This window comes from Tiliqua scincoides, chromosome 2 (assembly GCF_035046505.1).
Source record: "Tiliqua scincoides isolate rTilSci1 chromosome 2, rTilSci1.hap2, whole genome shotgun sequence".
NCBI lineage: Eukaryota > Metazoa > Chordata > Lepidosauria > Squamata > Scincidae > Tiliqua > Tiliqua scincoides.
In genome coordinates, this window is record NC_089822.1 from 135515616 (window position 1) to 135535465 (window position 19850).

General features: G+C 45.7%; 1 protein-coding gene across 2 annotated transcripts in view; it reads left to right on the forward strand.

The window, feature by feature from the left end:
* Positions 1-19850, forward strand: part of GPD1 (glycerol-3-phosphate dehydrogenase 1) — a 22603-nt gene continuing 2753 nt past the window's right edge. Inside the window, exons 1-6 of one of the 2 annotated variants that reach the window (XM_066616713.1) lie at positions 1-82; positions 3492-3669; positions 12088-12228; positions 13346-13484; positions 16163-16275; positions 17011-17244. In XM_066616713.1, the coding sequence (XP_066472810.1) occupies positions 42-82; positions 3492-3669; positions 12088-12228; positions 13346-13484; positions 16163-16275; positions 17011-17244 (846 nt within the window). In that variant the 5' untranslated portion in view covers positions 1-41. The remainder of the gene's footprint in view (positions 83-3491; positions 3670-12087; positions 12229-13345; positions 13485-16162; positions 16276-17010; positions 17245-19850) is intronic. The other variant, XM_066616714.1, reaches the window with a different exon arrangement.

The window sequence follows — 19850 nt, forward strand, 5'->3', positions numbered from 1 at the left end:
GAGAGCTTGCAAAGGCAGCGGCTGGGCGGACGGGCGCGATCATGGGTGGCAAGAAAGTCTGCATCGTGGGCTCCGGCAACTGGTGCGTGGGGGGCGCGGGGGGGACCCCAAAGGAGAAGAGGGGGAGGGTGGCTTTGCAGATCCTGCGCGGGTCATCAGGAGAGGAGAAGCCGCCGTGCGGTGCCCTCCGCGCTTCGGCCCCCGCGGCGCAGCTTGCTCTGGGCAGGGGTGGGGCGTGCATTTGGAGAGCCCAGCAGCCAGAGCGCGATCTGGGCGAACAGGTGTCGCTGCTGCCGGGGCTTCTCCTCCTGCAGCCGGGCTCCAGTGAGGGGGGAGGGCAGCCCCTTCCCCGGGCTGAGCTGCGATCGTGGGAATGCCACCCCCACGAGTTGGGTCTGGGTCTGGCGGCTCAGCGGTGGAGCGTGCGCTCTGCAACACGGGGCTTCCAAAGTTGAGTCTCTGGTGTCTCCCGCTAGGGCTGGAAGTCCTGGAGAGTCGCTGCCAGTCAAGCCCTGCTTAAGTGGGTGAACCCGTGAAGATCTGACTAGGTGGAAGGCAGCAGCTTCCAACGTGCCAGAGACACGTGTTTCCCTGGTTATAGCAAGTGGCAACAGCTTGCTGTGCTGTCCCACGGGGTCAGTTTGCCTTGACTGGCCCTGGCATGGCACATGCCCCTGTTTGCCTCTTCGTTGTGCAGTCGTCTATGGCACACTTTTGAGTACTGAATGTGTATCAGATGAAAAGGTCCCGTGTGTTCCACTGGAAGCCACAGCCTGCTCCCTTTCTCCTGGAGTCCACAGTGTCCTACTTGGACGGGCACGTCCAGCCCTACTCAAGGTCGTAGCTAGAGGGGGGTCAGGGTGGGCATTACCCACCCTGAGTCAGCAGTTTCCCCATCCTCACATTTATTGATCTCCATACTTATCCTTTAATTTTGCGCACCAGTAGATATAAACCTAATTGCCCACCCTGGAAAAAGAGTCGCCCACCCACCTCTCCAACCCTGACTAGGGGCCAGGCCCTACTTGGAAGGGCAAGTCTCTGGAGCTGATGAGCAGTGCAGCTTAGCTAAGTCTCTGGAGCTTAGCTGTGCAGCATGTGAATAGGAGTGTTGCAAGCATGTGCAGAGTGGCTGCCCCTTCCGACCATTTGGCAACCCCATAGGAGCCTCCGCATAGAGCATCTCCTCATAGAGCATCTCCATGTCGATCCTCTGCTTGAAGATCTCCTGTGAGGGAGAGTCCACCACCTCCCTCAGCAATCTGTTTCACTGCCAAACCGCACTTGCCCTCAGGAACTTTGTCCCCCTATATCCAATTGGAATCTCATCTCTTGCAGTTTTTACAAACAGATGACCTCCCCGTCTGTTGAGCCAGTGAGGCATAGTGGTCAGAGTATCAGACTAGAGTTGGGGCTATGCAGGTTCAAACCTGCACTTGGCCATGAAGCTCATTGGGTCAGATACTTTCTCTTAGCCTCGCTTGCAGGGTTGTTGTGACCAGCAAAGGGGAGAGAGAACCAAGAGCTCCTTATTTTGAGGAAGAATGGGGACACACAAATAATTAAGGATTGCTCATTCATGGAACACTTTCTGCCCCAGTACCTGGGGGCAGTGAAATACATAGGGTATTTGACACCCAGGGTAGGGCACTTGAAGTCATGAGTAGATCTGGCCTCCACCTTCTCTTCCCCCCCCCCCCCCCGCAATAGAGGCCAGGGCTACTGGCCAAGTGAAACAAAGGGTAGATTGGCCTCTTGCCTCAAGATCCCTGGGGGAGACCAGGTCTTCTAGTCGCTCAGTGGCTCATTTGGCACCCCAGACATATTTAACACCTGGGTGGATTGCGCCCCCCCCTTGATACTGCCACTGCCCAGGAGCCTGCTATACTCTCAGCCATTTATACATGCTTGAGAGGTTAAAAAAAACAAGCTTCTTGTCATTCTTCTCTCATATACACAGATGGAGGTGTGAAATTCTACAAAATATGAAAGTGCTGCTAAGCATATATATTGAGCACAGGTCTGGAAACCAAGTTTCTACCCCCCCCCCCCACTGCCAGTAGAGTTTTGATGTTCTAGGTTCTCCTTCCCTTTTCTGTCTTAGTTTTAGAAGTCCTTAAGTAAGAGTGCCAGTTTTTTTCTAATTTTGAACATATGGACTTCCTGAACAGGGAGATAGTAACTGCACTGACAAATCTCACATTTTTTCGAAGAAAAATAAACTGATTTAAGGGCGTAACCGTGTATTTGAACTTAGAATGTGGCATTGAGTGCATTTGGGAAGGCCCTGATCCAAAAGGCTCAGGCAGTGTTCATGTCTTCATCTTCTTCTCTTCACAACAACCCTGTGAAGCAGTTAGACGAACGATTTTCAACCTTTTTCATCTCATGGCACACTGACAAGGCACTAAAATTGTCAAGGCACACCATCAGTTTTTTGACAATTAACAAGGCACATCCATTGATAGCAGGGCCTCGCATCCCCCAGTGGCCCTACTAACAAATGATCCTCCCACAAACTCCTGCAGCACACTTGCACACCCTCTGTGGCACATCAGTGTGCCATGGCACAGTGGCTGAAAATGGCTGGGTTAGATAGACAGAGAATTGTTGGCTGGGCCAGGCCCACTCGCTGTATGGAGATTTGAATCTAGGTTTCCCAAGCCCTAGTTTGATGCTCTGACTGCCACACCACCCTGGTTCTTCGGTTGTCTAACCCCTGTACTAAGTAATGGCCCTAGTTAGAATTCTGGTACTCCAGCAAATGGCTGTGAGCAGGGCCTCTGAGAGGAATTTTATCAGGGGGTACAAAGTTTCTTTTGGGCCCCTCACTTCTACACTGGATCATCATTTCTGCAATTTACAATATATAAAACTATGTAACCTTACACAAAATGAGAATGCTAGTCTTCACACAATTTATGCAACATTTTGCAATTATGCAATTGCAATTATTGCAATTATATTGCAATATAATTATTACAATATTATATATATTATAATAATTTTATATATGTTATTATATTTATATATATATATATATATATATATATATATATATATATATATATATATATATATATATATTATAATAATAATAATTATTGCAAATTATATAGCAATATGTTGCAATTATTGCAACATATTGCAATTATGCAAACATTTTCTGAGATTCCAGGAAATCTCCCAGCTCCCCTCCTTTGGCTCCTGGGCCCTTCTTTGACCCGGGGCCCAAGTACAATGAAACCCTGCACCCCCCTCTCATAGGTCCCACTGAGATCAGAAAATGTAAGATTGCAGGAAATTTTCAGACACCCTCCTTTGGCTTCTGCCCCCCTTTTTTGAGCCTGGGCCTGGGTACAATTTATTCCCTGCACCCCGCCTCTCTTGGGCCCTGAATGTGAGACCCTCTGCTGTGTACTCTCTGTAACCCCACACAGAAGTGAGACCCTGTGCTCCTGACAGTTTTGCTCTTTCTCTTCCCTCTGCAGGGGCTCAGCTATTGCTAAGATTGTGGGCAGCAATGCAGGCCAACTGGACAAGTTTGACAACACGGTGAACATGTGGGTCTTTGAGGAAGAGATTGGGGGCAAGAAACTCACCGAGATCATCAATACACAGCATGAGAATGTCAAGTATTTGCCGGGCCACAAGCTGCCACCTAATGTGGTGCGTTTGGAAGCGAGGTGTGGGTGGAGGGAATCCGGTGGCACTGCTCTGGTCATCCAGTGGCCATGAGGCAATGCATAACCTGCCTTTCCATCTCTGCCATTAGGCTTAGAACGTATCCCTGAATCATATTTGGCATGAGCTGCAGGATCCAAATGGTTGCTATCTACCAACCGTCATTCTATGATTCACCAAATGTACAGCTCTCTGCCCTTTTAATAGTGTGTCAGTATGTACCTCTTGGAGCAGGCCTCTTGCTCTGAAAGACTGACTGTGAATCGAATCTCAAGGCCTGCAGAGATACTAAGAAATTGCCAGATTTCTGCTTTAAGGTAGAATTTATTTGAGATATTTGTACCATGCCTCTCCTCTACCAAAGGCAGGTGTTCAAGGTTATTTACAGAATATAAAGCAACCATTAAAAACATGACCACAACAAAACTGAACAGAGCAAAAACTACAGCATAATATGGCATCAGATCGCCTTGGTCCTCAGCTATTTAGGGCTTCCAAGGCAACAACTAGAGCTGGGTGGCCAAACCGCGGCTCACAAACCACATCCAGTTCTTTGACTGTATAATGTGCAGCTCTTGGAAATATGTTGGGTGAACTCCTTTTTTGCATCACAATTAATATGAAAGGTAAATAAGATGTTTATGCTTTATAATTTACTGGGCATAAGCTCAGAGTCCTTTGGATTAAAACATAAGTTCATGGTGAGTAAATGTACTTAAGAATTTAAATGCTTCTTAAATAGTGCAGCTCTCAACATCTGAAATTGATTGTGGCTCTTACATTAAGCAAGTTTGGCCACAGCTAAGCAATCATATATTGAGCAGAAAGGAACCTGTAGTCAGTGTAGTTGGCATAACAGTGGAGTGACCTGGTCATGACACCTGGCATTCTGCAATAACTGAGGATTCTGAATGGACTTTAGTTACTGCCTCAAATAGAGCGTGTTTGAATAATCTGGTCTGTCACAGTAATCAGTCTCCATATAAGCTGTGGGTGGGTACATACCGTATTTATCGGCGTATAACACGCACAGGCGTATAACACGCATCTTCATTTTAAGAGGGAAATTTCAGGAAAAAAATAAGTATTTCTTTGCCCCCACCCCACCTCACCTCCATCTCTTCCCCCACCCCACCTCACCTCACCTCAATCCCTCCCCCTCCCCTCCCCAAAGAAAGGGTCTCCACTTACCATATTCATCAGCTGCCAGCGGCTGTGATAATATGCGGCGGGCGCAGCGCTGACATCACGTCACGACGCTGCGCCGCCGCTAGGCACTATTGGGAACGGGATCCCTTAAAGAGGATTCCGTTCCCTGGACATCGGCTGCCAGCGGCTGTGATAATATGCGGCGGGCGCAGCGCTGACATCACGTCACGATGCTGCGCCGCCGCTAGGCACTATTGGGAACGGGATCCCTTAAAGAGGATTCCGTTCCCTGGACATCGGCGTATAACACGCATACATCATTTGCCCCCTATTTTCAGGGGGAAAAAGTGCGTGTTATACGCCGATAAATACGGTAGTTTCTCCATGTACAGGTCATGCCTTATCTACTGATTTGGCATCCACTGATTTGACTCACCACTGATATCAGGATTGTCCTTTAAATGCCTTGTAATGAGGAAAAAAGCACCAAAATCCAATTGCCTACTTTTGTGCTGTTAAAATGTGCTGGTTGCAAGCTTCTCAGGATTAAAATTGCTTTAAAGACTCATTTACGAGTTTCTTGCTCCTCCATTGTCACCCCAGAATGCATTGGTATAGATCAGGGGTGCTCACACTTTTTTTGGCTCGAGAGCTACTTTGAAACCCAGCAAGGCCTGGAGATCTACCAGGGGGGAAGGAAGCGTCTGACAGACACCCCCTTTAATGTATGGAGCCCCTGCTGGAGTCTAGTCAGTTTCGTCAGTTTTGTTGCTGCATGCCTGAAGAGCAGCTAAAGTGTCAGTTTCAGTTTATTGTCAGCTAAATATGTCAGTTTCATCTAGTCACTAGACGAAACTGACATATTAACAGTTTGGAGAGACAGGGCTCCGCGATCTACTCATTTTGCCTCGCGATCTACCGGTAGATCGCAATCCACCTATTGAGCACCCCTGGTATAGATGCTATACCACATTCAGCCACTAGACTAATGGAATGATTTCATTCCATTAGATTCCATTATCCACCCCATATATTGGCTGAATGAGGTAGAGCATCAATACCAATGCATTCTGGAGCGACAATGAAGGCGCAAGAAACCTGAAAGTGGGTCTTTAAAGCGTTTTTTCCACTGGTTTGGTATCCAATGACTGTTTTTTTTTATCCACTGAGGGTTCTGGAATTCAACCCAGCTCTGGGTGTGGCAAGGCTGAGATGATGGCTTGCCCATGTTCACGTAGAGAGCTTCATAAATAACTGAGAATCTCTGTGACCAAAATCAGTGACTTCTCTCAGACTTGTTACAGGAATGCTATAGCCTTTTCCTTAAAGATGAAACTGGCATTGCACCCATCTCTGTGGTACAGAACAACCCAGTCCAAGCAGCAATAAGTACAGGCATGCCTCTTTTGACCTCTGAGTTTTTGCAAGGGTTCCGACTGCAAGAACCTCCTTTAAGTTTTTGCAAGTGCTCCAAAATAGTAAACCTTGCAAAACTCAGCAGAGGTCAAACAAGGAGTGGTCATTTTGCAAGTGATTCTGCAGTTATTTTGTAAAATAACTAAGAGGAGGTCAACAGGAAGAGAAATTAGCGCTTTTCTATAGATGTAAGGAAGATGTTTGTAGCTTGGCAGTAGAGCACACACCAAGTAGGTAGGAAGGAAGACCTAGGGAAGTTCCTGATCTGAAACCATGGAGAAGCGCTGCCAGTCTGTGTAGTAGACAATACACGGCTCGAGGAGAAATGCCCTAGAGGGCAACTTCATGTATTCATATATTGTGACATTTAGTCTACTCCAGGATAAATTCTGGGAAGGCTTATGGCTGAAGTGGCCTCTACTTTGAGAGGTGGACAAGGGTGTCCCCCTATGCTCATCTCTGTGGTTTCAGGTCTAGAAATGGCCAAAACTCTTAAAAGGATTTCAGTGTATATTTCCCATGTTTAAAAGAGGCACGATCCAGGCAACACACAGCATTTTTAAGAAGTCCCATTGGTTCCAAGGGGAGAGTGAAGGATGTGCTTAAATATCTCCTGTCAGGGCTTAAATATGCCCCACTTTTGGCTGGATTGTGTCTGATGTTGAGAATCTGACTTATTTTTCACTCCCACCTATGCACAACAATGGACTTTTGTTGGAATTGGAACTGTTAATCTTTTAGTGTGTTTCTGAAAATTGGAGGCAACATCAGTATCCAAAAATGGAAAGCAAGGAACTAAATCCAATCAATGCAACAGGGCAAGGATTTGGGGAAGGGGGAGGTGATACTGTGACAGAAACAGAACACACTGATTTTGCAAAGGGAACAGTTCTCTGCCTCAGTTGGAGTATTTCTGCTCGTGATTTTGTTAGTCAGATGGCTTGAAACGTGCTGGTAAGGATCTCTCAGTGTAGCTGTGCAGTTTGGCTCCTGCTTTTTCCCCACAGTGAAATCAGCTTGGTCTGCTACCAGCTTGACCAGTACTTTTTATCTTACTGGGAAGAACCTAGTCTTTCTAACCTCTCAGGGACTTGCGTGTTTGCTTCTGAGGGCTGTAGAACTGTCCTTGGGCATTTTAAATTGTTTTGAATGTTGTGGGGGAGAATATAGGGAGATATAAAATGGGGGAATGGTAAGAGGTGGCCAGGAAAACTGGAAAATGCAGGGCATCAAACCCTCATTTGTCTTTGGAAGTTCTGTCTCCATTTCTAAATGAGTCTCATACTGCCCACATGTAGGGCACCTCCCTGCAATCTTTTTTTTCTTTGTTAAATTTGTATTTCATCCCTACTCTGCAATGCTTTGGTTTGCAACAGCCTCCTAAGAGATAGGGATGTGCCCAAGGCCAGCCAGTGACCTTCTTAGTAAGCATGGATTTGATTTTGGGTTTCACAACCTAACACTCCAATCATTGCAGCATACCGGCTCTGTTAGTTGTGGGTTTGGGGAGGCATCAGGAGAGGACGGTGTTTCACCACAGCCTGATCCTGCCTTGGAAGTATTATGCGGTAAATGAAGCGTGCACCTTGAGTAACGTGCAACTTCAGAGGGTGAGAGCAAGATACTGTTTTGAGATAGTTCACCACATACAGTACAAGTTGGCCTGTACATGGAAACCAGCATGTTGAGTAGGTTCAGACCATTAATCTTCAGTTGGTCAGGATCCAAAACTGAGTCAAACCTGACCTATGGTGGATTGCCCTCCCTTTTTTCTTTAATGAAGAAATCAGAGAAAAAGACATGAGAAGAACAAGAAGTGAGGGAGAGGGTGGCCAGATGCCGAGGAGGACAGGGCCCCTGTACTTCTAATCAGTGGCGTCACTAGGGTTTGCATCACCTGATGCAGGAGACCAGCACGTCATCCTCATGATGGGCCTTCTCCCATGCAGTGGGCAGGGCGATGGGCACAGCGATGCACCATTGCCCAACCCCTGTTGGTTTTTTGGCTATAACTTTTGATTTCAGCACAGTTTCTTTCATTACATTCTGCCTGAAATTACACATAGAATGATACACAACGTGATGGTATTATTAAAAAGTACCAAGATTTTAAAAAATTTGGCCAGTAGAGATGTCACCTTCCCTGTGTGCGCCTTTCTGGTGCGGGCTGCACCCCCCAGCGATGCCACTGCTTCTAATAGTTGTGTAAGAAAGGAAATTTCAACAGCTGCATGACCAGTTAAGTCTATCCCAATTCCTTCACCCACACAGTTTTTGAAGCTAGAGGAGTCCTGCCGCCCTTCTTTGATGCTCTCTATGGCAAAAGAAGGCTGTAGAACATCAAACCAAAAACAAGTCCCTGGGTTGTAGATTGAGATTAAACTTGGTCCAAGCTGCAGCAACTGTTATCCTGCACATGCCCGATCTCCTCTGATCTTGGAAGCTAAGCAGGGTCAGGCCTGGTTAGTACTTGGATGGGAGACTGCCTGGGACTACTGGGTGCTGTAGGCTTATATCATAGTCTTTCGAGACTGAAGGTTGCCCACCAGATGGGGCTGCAAAAGATTGCAGAGCTCAGCTAATGCTCTTGGCCCTGATAAGGAGCTGCCCCATGTGAGCAAGCATCCAAACAGGAAGTTTCCCCCAACTGACATACTGAGCGGGTGCAGTCCAGGAAGGGGCAGTCCAGGAATAGTGCTGCATGCTTTGAGCTGGAGCTCTACCTTTCTTGTTTAAACTCCATTGGATGGCTGGGTTAAAGCTTCTGACTAGTCCATTCCCATGGAAGTGCAAACTGTACACAACCCTCAAAGTAGGGACTGTGAAACTTTGCACTGACACAGTGGAGTCACTGGGGGGAGTGCGGGACACACCAAGTGACACGCACGGGGGGGGGTGACACCACTACTGACCAAAATTTTTAAAATCTTGGTATTTTCAAATAATACCATCGTGTTACATATCATTTGATATGTAAGCTCACACAGAATGCAGTGAAATAAACAACCTTGAATTATCTCTATTCTATCAAAAGTTATAGATAAAAAATCAGCAGGGGCGGAGCAATGGTGTAGTTAGTACCATGCCCACTGCTGGGGTGTTGCCCTGCCCACTGCATGGGAGAAGGTTCATCATGGGGTGACATGCTGGCTTCCCACACCAGGTGATGCAGACCCTATTGAAACTACCAGACTGGCACTCCCCTGCATCTTAACATGCAACCACATCTAAGGAAGAGTATACCAACAAGGCTACATGACTGATAAAGATAAGCTCTGGGTGAGATTAGAAGAGCAGCAAGGCCGTTTAGAGCAGATTTGTCTTTCCCTATCCCCCCCCTTCCTACTGTTGGGTCTGGAACAGAGCACTGCTGGCATCTTCCAGCAGAGCAAAGATCAAGGAACAAGTTGCCTTGGTAACAAATGTAATAAATAACCTTCTCTCTTGCTAAGTGATCTGGTTTCCTGGCACTACCGGAGTGTCGGAAAACCCACTTGGATACCAAATGCTGGGAGTCCAAAGAGAGAAAAGACATTATGATTTATTAGATTTGGTGCCCCTGTGCAAGTTTCTCTATGTTACTGTTTGTCTATGTCTCCCTCCCCATGTTCAGATGATCTTCTGGGCCCCTAGAAATGAGTGCTCTACTGTAGTCAGTCTAGGATTTACAGTTCCATGCAAATTCCATCATCTTCGAATTGATGGTATCGGTTTCTAGGTATCTTAGGTATTGGTTCCTAGGTATCAGTTTCGTATCATGACACAGGTTACATCACAGCTGACACAAGAGCACTGCAGGCTAGGGAAGGGAAAAAAATGTGAGGCAGCAGACTGATGCTTGGGTAATGTCATGGGGCCCTGAGCATCTTAATAGATAACAATAAAAGGTTGCTTGAACATTAAGGCTGCCTCTGCCAGCTGGCTTCACTGCTGCTAGATGGATTCACGAGGTTGGATGATGTCCAGCAGATCTCGTTCAGCGGCAAGATATTAAGTACTTAAAAGAATCTCTTGGCAAATGTTTACTGGGAGTGCTCCTATGATGGCAACAGCAGCTTGATGGAAAGAAATTAAGCAAGTGATGCTTCTCATGGTGTAGAGCAGCCATTTTCAACCACTGTGCCATGGCACAGGTGTGCCACAGGAATTTGGGGGAAGGTCATTTATTAATAGGACCAATGGGAGATGTGAGCCCCACTGAGCATGGTGTGCCTTGTCAGTTGTCAGCAACCTGGTGGTGTGCCTTGACCATTTTAGTGCCTTGTCAGTGTGCCATGAGATGAAAAAGGTTGAAAATCACTGGTGTAGAGATAATGAGGTGGGTGGGGCTGGGGGAGGAGGAAGCCTCACCTGCTTAATTTCTGTGTGTTGGGCTGCTGTTTATCTGTCGATTACAACAGAGCTCATCTTGGCACCATTTTTCTATTTATCAAGGTATTCTCTATTGAAATTCCTAGTAGCTATAAGTCCTAGAGATCTTCTGGTGATCAGTCAGCTCTAGCAAGGATGCCAGCCAATGTTTTCTTGAATGCTTCCAAATGAGGAATATTCTACACCCTTCCTGAGCAGCTTGTTCAATTGCTCAAAACTGAGAATGTTCTTAATATTTAATCTAAATTTACCTCCCAGTCACTTAAAAACTTTTCTAGATGACCACCTTCTACATTTTGGGGATCACTCTGTTTTTACACCATTGGTCCAAGAGCTGGAGCCATCTAATGCCTTCAGAGATGGCCAGGCTCCATAATAAATTTGGCAGTGCTTAGCCCAAAAGTCTTCAGGGGTATAAAGCACATGCAATCATCTTATAGGAGGCCATCAGGTTGGGGGGCCAAGTCTGTCTGATCAAGTCTGTCCAAGGTGGGCAGTGAGAAAGGCATACAATAAAATGGATGTGAAACAGAATCCCTATTGCTTGGTTGCCTCAAAAGTAGAAGCAGGAGCAAATGTGTTACCACACCATGATCAAAATAAGAAAAGGGGAGGAGGAATGGAAGGAGTTTGGATTGATCAAGGCTGGTTAAAGGAGATGGCATCTAAATAATTTACTCAAAGCATCAATACCCCTGTTGATTGAAAATTGATCAATACCCCATCAATACCACTGTTTGATTGAAAAGCTTACATAAAACAATACAACTGCTGCCAATACAACCCTCAACCCAAATATGAATACAACTTGTATCTGACTTGCAGAGCTCAGTATGGGTGCAATCCTAACCCCCAGGTTAGGCTGGCATAAGTCATTTGTGCCAACGGTTTTCCCCTTGCCTCAGTTTGTGTCACTTCTGGCCCCCAAACTTGCATTGGATACAGTGCAGGTCCGCTGGCCTGTCTGCTCCAGCGTAAGTTAGGATTGCGCTGCACCTTATTTAGAGGGGTTATGATCTAAGCTGCGTACCTGTGCAAGCACAGTCTTTGGTATTGGGTACAGAATTCAGCATTCTGATGGCCTTTGTTTTCATTTTGTTAAAGCAAATTTCTAATAGTTATGGAAGTATGTGAGCAACTTTCAGGCCTCAGTGCTTCCCATGTAAATAGGTTCATGCCCCTCCCAATGATTAGCTGAAAAACTATAGGAAGCTGCTTTATTTGCAGAATATGTAAAGATTATCCCTTCAGCTTTTGTTGAAAGTTTGGTTAGCTTCATGCAGAATGCTGAGGATTTTCTTCAGTACAAATACAGCCCTGATTATGATCATATGATTATCTGTGCTGTCATTTTTTTCCGCCTACCCACTTTAACTTTCCCATAAGTTAATCAGGATGCTGCCCCCTCCTTGTGTTGTTTAGGACTACATCTTGATGGCTCTAATCTTCCTTCCCCAACTGCTGTAGGTGGCAGTGCCCGATGTGGTGAAGGCTGCTGCCGATGCGGACATCCTTATCTTTGTAGTGCCCCATCAGTTCATCGGGAAACTCTGTGACCAGCTGAAAGGCCATATCAAGAAAGAAGCCTTAGGAATCTCACTCATCAAGGTGTGAGTGGGGCTGGGGGCTGCTCTGGGCAGCTGTGGTTGGCTGGAGCTGCAACTAACTAGGAGGGTTCTGGAGGAGTTTGCTTGGGTGCACTGAGAGCAGATATGATGGGAGAGACATAAAGGATGGGAGAGTCATAATAATGGGAGAGGGTCAGAACATGGCATTGCAGCTGGTAGATAGATGTCTTCTCATTAGCTATAGATTGGGCCTGTGGAAGTTTTCATTGGCACTGTCAAAGCACTGGGCAAATACAAAGTTCTGTTAGCCTAAGGAAAGAAGGCAATTGGTACCCTTCGCACCACTTCTCTTCCTTTCAAGCATTAGCAATTAACCAATCATAATCGAACAGGAGGTCTCATAGCCTGTCTCCTAATTTGGATAGGTTCCAGGTAGTATGTTATGACAACCACTGCCACAAATATTTTGAGAACCTCAGTTTCTGTTCATTATTGGCACTGTCCAACATTTTGGGAACCTTGTCCATTATCATACTGTTTCTAGACAGCATCGTATATGCGCTGTTCCAGCTCTTAGATAATGGATTGTTTTCATGCAATGCTTCTTCCATAGAGATGGTTGAGGCCTGCTTCAAATAGCCTCATGACCACATAGCAGCAAGATTAAAAATCAGTGAACAGAGATTAGTAGTCAATCAATACTTTTTAATCACACACCTACCATACTTCAGGTTTGTTTTTTTATCTTTTAAAATGAATTTTACTCCATGTTAGTGGTGATGAATCTGGAAGCCAAGGGCAGCGCTTGTATTTGATTGGTTTATGCAGAGTTTGATCTAATGTGATCTAATGAATGTGTAATCGATACTGAGGAAGCTGAATACCACTGTGGATAGTGCATCTCCTTTCTTCACGGACACAGTCTCTCTTGAATTGTTGGCTAATACTTGTAACACTGAGATATATTTCATGTGTTAAGTAGGTGACTGAGTGAATACAGGGATATTATCATAAGGAAGTGTATTTGAGAGGCCCAAAGCTGCCCTGCTGAAGCAGAGTTGGGCTGAGCAGTCAGGCCATAGGGTGCAAGGCTAAGGACTGGCACAAGTAAGATATCCCACTGATCTGGCACAATCTATTTCTTGGTTGCCCCTCAGGGTGTGGATGAAGGCCCCGATGGGCTGAAGCTGATATCTGACATTATCCGAGAGCAGCTGGGCATTGAGATGAGTGTGCTGATGGGGGCCAACATTGCCAACGAAGTGGCAGATGGGAAGTTCTGTGAGACCACCATCGGTAAGGTGTTTTAGCTTACTGTTAAAGAAAGCAAGAGGCGGGGAAGGGGGAATGCGCTCTGACCATGCTCCTTAAGTGTCCCTCATCCCAAGTTTGTGAGCTGTTCAACTGTCCTCTCTTACAAGTGCCACTGAATCTCACCAGGCGTGTTTAGTCTGCTGCAGCACTGTCTAAGAGCAGCACTGTAGTTTGCATAGCAATTGTGTTTGCTGTGGGTACACCAAGTCATTTGTTGGTAAAGCATGGGTGATAAAGTTGTCCCTATCTTAGACATAAACATTTAATAACATAATGCAGCAGGAGATAAGGCAGCTGCCTCTCTTATCTGCCCCCCACCCCACCCCGAATCCTGTGTTTCATATATTTGCTTTGACTGCTGTGGCCAGCAGAAATCCAGCAGGTGGAAAGCAGACAGGGCCCTGAAGCGAATGGGCAGGAGAAGTTGTGGCTTCATTCTTTCCTGCTATATTCCAATCCAGAGCAAGAAATGGTAACCTTAATGAATCCAAGGCACAAGGCCTTAAAAACCTGCAGACTCCTTCCTGAGATCAGGTCTGCTTGGGCTGCAGTTCCCCTACAAATATACACAGGGGTTTAAAGATGCACATCTGTTGTCACTTCCTGTGTTTACTGCAGGAATCACAGATTACCCACAGCAAACGCAATTGCCACTTAAAGCAAAGAATGGATATTCAAGGGGTATTTGCTCAACTGGAACCACAGTGGCTGTTGTCTGCCTACACTTTCTTAGGGAGCAACATCTTTTCCAGTAGAGGGAAAAATACAAAGATGTAGATGCAGCCACAGGAGGGAGATGGTAGGTGATTTATAACAACAACAACAACTTTATTTTTACCCCGCCTTTCTCCCCGAAGGGACTCAAGGCGGCTTACAACAGGTTAAAAACAGATTAAACAACATAATTAAAAAACAGATTAACAGCGTAATTTAAAAACAGATAAAAGCATATTAACACATATCTTAAAAACAGTAGTCAGATAACAAGTAGTAAAAAGGTAAAAAGAGCATAGAGCAGCAAGTCATAAAAGAATCAGGCCTGTAAAAAATTAAAAGATGTTGAAAAGATGTTGAAAAGATTTATTGTGGTATTGAAAGGAGGAGGAGCCCACTTGCTAGCGAGTCCTAGCCATTTCCTCAAGCATCTGTCCTGCATCCCACCAAGCTTGCAGACACCTCCAGTGCAAGCCACAGTTTCCCAGACTGCTCACAACTTTAGCAGGGTAGCCATGTTCATCAGTTTCAGCAAAAAACAAAGCAAACCCCCCCCCCAAGACCCTTGTAGCACCTAAAAACTAAGGAAAACTTATTTCCACGTATGCTTTCGTGGGCTAGATTGAGCCTACTTGCATTAGATGAAGTGGACTCTAGTCCATGAAAACGTAAGCTGAAATAAATTGCTGAAAGTTGTTTCTCGGATTTTGACAACCTTGATCATGGTGATGGGGAAACCATCAGCCATGCCACCTTGGGCATTTGCTTCAGCATGGGAAAGGTGGGAAATAAATAAATAAATAATAGGTTCAGTATCAGGCTGACTGCAGAGGCTATGCAGTTTCAGCAATTGGCAAAACTGTTCGGAATCCTGCTAAGAAATCACCACCTCTTCTAGCTTCCATGACATCTGTTAAGCATCCAGTAGTTCCTCTCTGAGAAGAGTTCCTCCATTTACACAAGATGTCCTGATCCCTACATTGATGTATTCTACTTCTCCCCTATATCCTAAAGCAGGGGTCTCCAAACGTTTTGGCCAGAGGGCCGCATCAAATATCTGGCACAGTGTTGAGGGCCGGAAAAAAAATTTGAATATAAAATTTATTTAAATAAATTAGAAATGGAATTTAGATGAGTGAATACATGAATGAATGGGCTCATTCATTCAACCTTGCTGGCCCTTGAACACCCTCCAGACACAACCAGAGCATACTTCCAGTCATGTTTGGCTAAGTGGGCCAGAGGCTTTCAGGGGACAAGAGGCTGGCCATGGGCCGGATAAGAACATAAGAACAGCCCCACTGGATCAGGTCATAGGCCCATCTAGTCCAGCTTCCTGTATCTCACAGCGGCCCACCAAATGCTCCAGGGAGCACACCTGATAACAAGAGACCTGCATCCTGGTGCCCTCCCTTGCATCTGGCATTCTGACATAGCCCATTTCTAAAATCAGGAGGTTGCACATACACGTCCTAGAGGAGGCTTACCATGGGCTGCATCTGGCCCCCAGGCCAGGGTTTGGAGACCCCTGCCCTAAAGCACCAGTCCACTCATCCCTCTGCATTTCTAAGGTTGCAATCCTATGCATGTCTACACAGAAATAAGCCCCACTAAGTTTAATGGAATTTACTCCTAGGTAAATATGTATAGTATTGTAGCCTAAGTAGATTCTAACGTGGAAAAAGAAGTTGCCAGTTTTCATGGGGAGGCTCCCTAGCTCAGTGACAGAACAGTTGTTTTGCATGCAAGAGACCCCCAGCTTCTGGTTTTGTCAGTTAAATGATCCCAGGCAGCAAGTGATTGGAAGAATACCAAGCTTTGGGGAGCTGCTGCCAGTCAGGGCAGACAGAAATGGCTTAGAGATGGACCAGTGGTATGACTCACATATTACTTGGTGAAAAGAACAATCCTTTTTCTGCTTATGCTCCAAATTTGCATCTTTGTAGGCTGCAAGAACCTAGAGAAGGGGCAGATCTTGAAGGAGCTGATGCAGACACCTGATTTTCGAATCAGTGTTGTGCAAGAGGCGGATACTGTAGAGATCTGTGGTGCCCTCAAGGTATGAAAATAGCCAGGGCTCTGGTAGCTTGGCATCTTCTGATTGGGGCATGACATGTTATTGGGGAAGTCTCAAGGTGGCATAATAGTGCCTCATAGAAGAGGTTTATTTTCTGTCTCCCTTTCACACCAAACCCCAGGATCAGCCCATCTATGAGACAGACTGAAATGGTCCCCTCAGGCAGCAGATTGGTGGGAGGGTGCCCATCTCTGTGACCTTTCTGGTTCTCTTCCACTCCCAGGACTGGAACAGAGAGTGGGACAGAGAAGAAGAGGAAATGGGGAGGGGAGTGCTGAGCTAGAACACTAGAGACTGGGAGGCTGGCAAATCATTGGGCAAGGAGGGCAGGTTTGGTTTGCCACCCTCGGCATCATGAGATCTTGGGCCAGCCCTGCCAAACTCACATAAACTTTGTAGGACCAGATGTGAAAGTGTGGCCTGTGGGGAAAGCCATGCTGTCAAGCCAGGGGCCTGGTACAGATGTAAGAATACCTAGAATACTTTTTCTCCAGCAAAACATAGTCTGTTAGGTAGTTGGGAGACAGCTGGGTTTCATGGAGACAAATTCAGTTCTGCCAGCTTGCCACGGAGACAATAATTTGGAACACCAACGGCTGGGTTCCACATACAATACCTGTACAGGAGGACTGCAAAGCTAGAGCAGAGCAAAGCCTTATTACTAACTAGCAAAGCCTTACTTACTAACCAACACATCCTCTCCTTCCTTTCCTTCAGAATGTGGTGGCTGTTGGGGCTGGTTTCTGCGATGGGCTGGGCTTTGGAGATAACACTAAAGCAGCCGTGATCCGCCTGGGCCTGATGGAGATGATTGCCTTTTCCAAAATCTTCTGCAAGGGCCCTGTCACTTGTGCCACCTTCCTGGAGAGCTGTGGAGTTGCTGACCTCATCACCACTTGCTATGGAGGCCGTAACCGCAAAGTAGCTGAGGCTTTTGCCATGACTGGCAAGGTAAGCAAACCACCATGGTCTAGCACAGTATCCTGTAGGGTTGCCAAATATCCTTCCAGGTATGTCCTTATCAAACTTCCATATTCTTGGCTATCACAACCCTCTAGAACAGTGTTTCTCAAACTGTGGGGAGGGACCCACTAGGTGGGTCGCGAACCAATTTCAGTTGGGTCCCCATTCAATTCAATATTTTATTTTTAATATGTTAGACTTGATGCTACCATGGTATGTGACTGCATTTGGGGAAATGTTACAGACCTGTGTTTTTAACAAGCTACTATGTATATTTTTTTAACAATGATAGTCAATGGGACTTCTTCCTGGGTAAGTGTGGGTAGCATTGCAGCCTAGGATTGTTGAAAATTTTCCTACTTGATGATGTCACTTCTGGTCATGACATCACTTCTGGTGGGTCCTGACAGATTCTCATTCTAAACCAAATGGTTTAGAATTTAGAAAATTCTAAATGGTTTAGAAAATTTTCCTACGTGATGATGTCACTTCTGGTCATGACATCACTTCCGGTGGGTCCTGACAGATTCTCATTCTAAACCAAATGGTTGTTTGAGGCAGCAATATTATTGGGGGCAACCTGAAGCAAACTGTGATCCAAGATAGATACAAGATTTTTTGCACTGTTATAGATGATGCTAGGACACAACTCCTACGTTGTGTACATCCAGAATTGTCTGACATCATGAGGGAGATATTCTGGGGCACACTTCCTGGTATGCAGTCTGCTTTGGACTAACATTGCCTGATGATACCTTTCGCTTATAAAGCAAAGTAGGTTTGGGTCTGGCTGCAATCTGGATGGGGAGACCATTTGGTAACCCCATGAATGCTACTTTGAGCTCCAGAGTAGATTTACACTACATACATATGCTGATTTTATACCATTCTCTCTCATGACTTTCCCAAAGAACCCCAGAAGCTGTAACTGGGGTAGATACAGTATTACCTCCAATAATGCTACTCCCTTTAGTGTTGATTCATTGCAGCATTCTTTGTCCTTGTTTCTTGTTTTATTCTTAAAGAACATTTTTGATAGCACTGTTTTACACTGTACTCAACTTTCTGGTAACGTATACCTTGTATTAAGAGCAGTATTACTCTACTGAGAATTCTTTGTTATAGCTCCTGAGCACACACATGTGTACATGTGTGAGGAGGAAGGACTATTAAATCAGTTTGTAATGTAAATGCCAATAAACTGACAGAAGCCACAAGGAGGATGTCTGACCCCAGAGCACTGACAAAACCCATAACTATTGTCATCTTCGTGCTGGACAGTGGCGTCGCTAGGGGGTGCGGGGGGTGCAGGCTGCACCGGGTGATGTGCTGGGGGGGTGACGCGCTAAAATCGCAGCATTAGAAACTACCCCGTCATGCCATACACCGTTGGATGCGGAATTCCCAGCGGAGTGCAATGCAAAAAAAAACCAGAATTGAAATCACTCCTTTAGTTCAAAACTTATGGCTAAAAAACTGGAAAGAAAAAATGCATGGATCCCTATGGAAGTGAAAGTGAGCTGTATCGCGCATTTACTCATGAGTAGGCGTACTTGCCATAGTCCATCAGAAAGGGCAGGCAGAGAGGACTCCAAGGACATCAGAATGGTCCCAATCCAATGAATGCAGCCCCCCAAAAACACCCAAGAAGAAGGTCCTTCCCTCCCAGTCTATGGAGCCCTATGGAAAGCAAAGCAGCCTCTCAGTCGCCTTTACTCACAAGTAGGCAGATGTGCCTTGGCTGATGGTCAGGCCAGGCAAAGGGGAATGTGAGGACACCAGAATGGTCCCAATCCGATGGAGCTGGAGTGCAACAGATGCTTCAGAAGGCAGCCTCCCCCCCCCACTAGAAAGGACAAAAAGGAGGCTTGGGAATGGTAAGGGGACTCGTAAGGGGAAAGTTTTCTATTTTGCACTTGTAAAGCCAGGTGGGTCTTTATCCTGATATGCTTGAAGTAGAAGAACTTTAAACGAGGCACTGGGGAGGGCTGGAAATCTCACTGATTCTTTTTTGGGGGGTGTTATTGCCGGCAGGCTACAGAGTAAGCTCCTTTGACCACTGTGGGACTTACTTCAGAGTAGACATGCATAGGATAGGGCTCACAGGCTGCAATTCTACCCACACTTTCCTGAGAGTAAGCCCCATTGACCACAATACGATTTACTTCAGAGTAGGTTCACTTGGTGGAACAGGATTGGCTTCTCCTTATTTAATTATTTCTTTTATTTTAATTTAATTATTTATAATTATTTATTTTAATTTGATTGATTATGTCACTTCTGGTCATGACATCACTTCCAATGGGTCCTGGACAGATTGTCATTCTAAAAAGTGGGTCCCAGTGCTAAAAGTTTGAGAACTGCTGCAATAAGGTGTTAGTAAGTTGACATGGGGTGTTTTTGTGTGTGTGACTCTACAAGTTTTCAAAATCACTAAAATCAGAATTTGGAGGAATAATCCCATCAGGTTATATATCAATCAATGCATAATTTCATGCAGAATGCAATGAAAGAAACCACATTGAAATATCTGTGTTCTAACAAAACGTACAGCCAAAAAACCAGTGGGGGCGGGGTGATGGTACATCACCACG